This window comes from Arachis ipaensis, chromosome B5 (assembly GCF_059453495.1).
Source record: "Arachis ipaensis isolate K30076 ecotype BB chromosome B5, ASM5945349v1, whole genome shotgun sequence".
Lineage (NCBI taxonomy): Eukaryota > Viridiplantae > Streptophyta > Magnoliopsida > Fabales > Fabaceae > Arachis > Arachis ipaensis.
The window spans coordinates 68,298,093-68,300,623 of NC_142440.1; the positions used below are offsets into that span (position 1 = coordinate 68,298,093).

At 37.8% G+C, this 2,531-nt stretch overlaps 1 protein-coding gene across 1 annotated transcript; it reads right to left on the bottom strand.

Moving 5' to 3' along the window:
- Positions 1–452: 452 nt before the first annotated feature.
- LOC107640636 (uncharacterized) lies at positions 453–1,325 on the bottom strand. Its single transcript, XM_016344146.1, has 2 exons — positions 816–1,325; positions 453–728 (listed from the first exon to the last, which is right to left on the bottom strand). Exons 1-2 carry the CDS (start codon positions 1,323–1,325, stop codon positions 453–455), a joined length of 786 nt encoding a protein of 261 aa, XP_016199632.1.
- Positions 1,326–2,531: the final 1,206 nt, after the last annotated feature.

Sequence of the window (2,531 nt, forward strand, 5' to 3'; positions counted from 1 at the left end):
GAACCATGCAGTGCCGAATTGGTTGGGATTTCTGCTCTTAGGATGTAAAGTCCTTGTTGCAAGTCACCCTTTCCAATCATCTTCAAACACTTGTTGTCCTAAATAGTGAAGTAATTAAAACCAAGAGTGACAGTGATTGTGGAGTTAGCAAGAAAGGATGAAACTGAAAGTAAATTGACATGAAACTCAGGGACATAAAGCACATTTTGGAGAGATATATGCTTATTGAGAGTAACTGAACCTATGAAATTGGCAGAGAAAATGTCACCATTAGGTAAGGAGACAGAAAAATTCTTCGAAGTATGTATTGAGGTGAATAGAGATAAATCACAAGCAATGTGAATGGTGGCACCACTATCCAAAATCCAAGAATTATGAGATAAGTTTGACCTTAACATGGATGCATTGAGAACGATACCTGCTGGAGTTGAAACTTCAGTTGATTCATTTGATTAAATATCTTGGATCTTCTTATTATTCAGCAAGGTTAGGAGCTGTTGAACTTGTGTTGGAGTCAAATTTGGGTTGATTTGTGCATCTGAATTGGACTGAGATGTGGAGATATGATGAACCGAAGGCTTCGTGTTCTTTCCTTTGCCAAAATTTGGAGGGTAACCGTGAATTTTGGAACACTTGTCGATAGTGTGCCCAAGAATTTCACAGTGCGAGACGAGGGGTCTATCTTTCTTCATCATGCCTCTGTCATGACCTTGAGATTGTGTTGGTTGCTGATTTCTCGCCAAAAAAACTACTTGATTATGGGAAGCAGAATTGAGTGACGCTCCTATTACCCTATGTTTTTCTTCTTATGTTACAAGAGAAATGACTTTGTTAATTGTGGGAAGAGGTTCCAAGAGCAAGATTTGCCCACGAATCTGGAAAAAGGATTCATCCAATCCCATGAGAAAATAGTGAATATACTCAACTTGAAGAAACTCTTGCGTGGCGTGCACATCACCGCAATTGCATTGTACTGGGTGATATGAGTTCAATTCTTCCCAAAGAACCTTGATTCTTATGAAGTATTGTGACACAGACGTGGCACCTTGTCGAAGATTCATCAAGTCGCGCTTCAATTCGAACACGCGCGGGATATTTCCATGTTGTAAACACTCCTTCAGATCGTTCCACAACTCCACTGCAGAATCTATATATACGAGAGAGGTAGCAACTTCTTTTGTAACAGAATTCAAAATCAATGTGCTTATTACATCATTCGCACACTGCCAATTCTCAAATTTCTCTGGTTCAGTGATTGGATCTGGTTTAGGCACCGATCCAGTGATGAAACCAAGCTTACGTTTGGCATTTAGGGCTTTCTGCATCGCGCGGCTCCAAGAATGATAGTTGTAAGGTCCCACATCGGTTGGGGAGGGGAACGAAGCATGCCTTATAAGGGTGTGGATACCTCTTCCTAGCATGACGCATTTTGACGAGTGAGTGTGGGGGACTTCGGCTATCATCCCTATCGTCAAATGCAAAACCGTGAGGCCTTGTGTGCCAAAGCGGACAATATCGTGCTAGCGGGTGGTTTGGGCTGTTACAATAGTTGTAGTCAGTGAATTGTTGAGTGACCAAGATCAGACTGGGTTGATCAGCGGGAGAGAGGTTATAAGGATCCACAACTATTGATGAAGCTGAAGAAACTACAGATGAAGATGAAGCTAGCTACGCCATGGTTGGTGAAATTAGGGGAAGAACAAAATGACGCTTCTTTCCAAGTCTCGTTGATCGGAATCGCTATTTCTATCAAGAACAGAGGTGAAACACGCGCATTCTCATCAAACTCAGTGTGTGAGTCAAAAAAAGAGGAAGAGAGAAGAGGGAAAGAACACACATTAACACATATGCCTTTAGTCTAACTAATTAATATAACTAAATAACTTTACATTTAGTCTAACTAATTAATATAATTAATTCAGGTCTTAACTAAATTGTTAAGTTATAACAGACTGTATAAATATATGCTATGGCTAATAGTGCTAACATATAATATATTATCTTAAGAACACACATTAACACATATGCCTTTATTGCCACTTTCATACACAATTTTACAAACAGAAATACAGGAAGAGACATGTACCATTAAACTTTCTAGATCAACCACAGCCATTCAAGATCCTAGCTGGAAAACTAATGGGACCAAATAATAACAATATAGTTGTCAGGTAAAAGCCAAAGTTGTGGATGATTCTATTAGACAACTAAAGACAATTAAAACTATATAGTTATATAACTTTTTTATTTTTCTTTTATGGAAAAAGAAGAGAGATCCATCATTTTATTTGTGAAGTGACACTTGAACAGTTGTATGTCATTTATAGGGTATTGTTCAGGACTATTTGGAATTTTGTTGGTTAAAAGATGATCCTTGGATCAATCAAGTAAATTCTTCGAAACTCAATTTATGGAGAAAATGTTCATACAAACAGATTGAGCGATAATGATTATCATTCATTATTTTTTACGATTAATTCACCTCAAAGATTTAATCACCAAATTGTGTACTTCTTAGAATTATTTATCTT

Coding starts and splice junctions, on each gene's coding strand:
- LOC107640636 (XM_016344146.1), bottom strand. CDS start 1,325: ATGCAGAAAGCCCTAAATGCCAAACGTAAGCTTGGTTTCATCACTGGA. Junction 729..815: donor TTAACAAAGTCATTTCTCTT/GTAACATAAGAA, acceptor GCGAGAAATCAG/CAACCAACACAATCTCAAGG.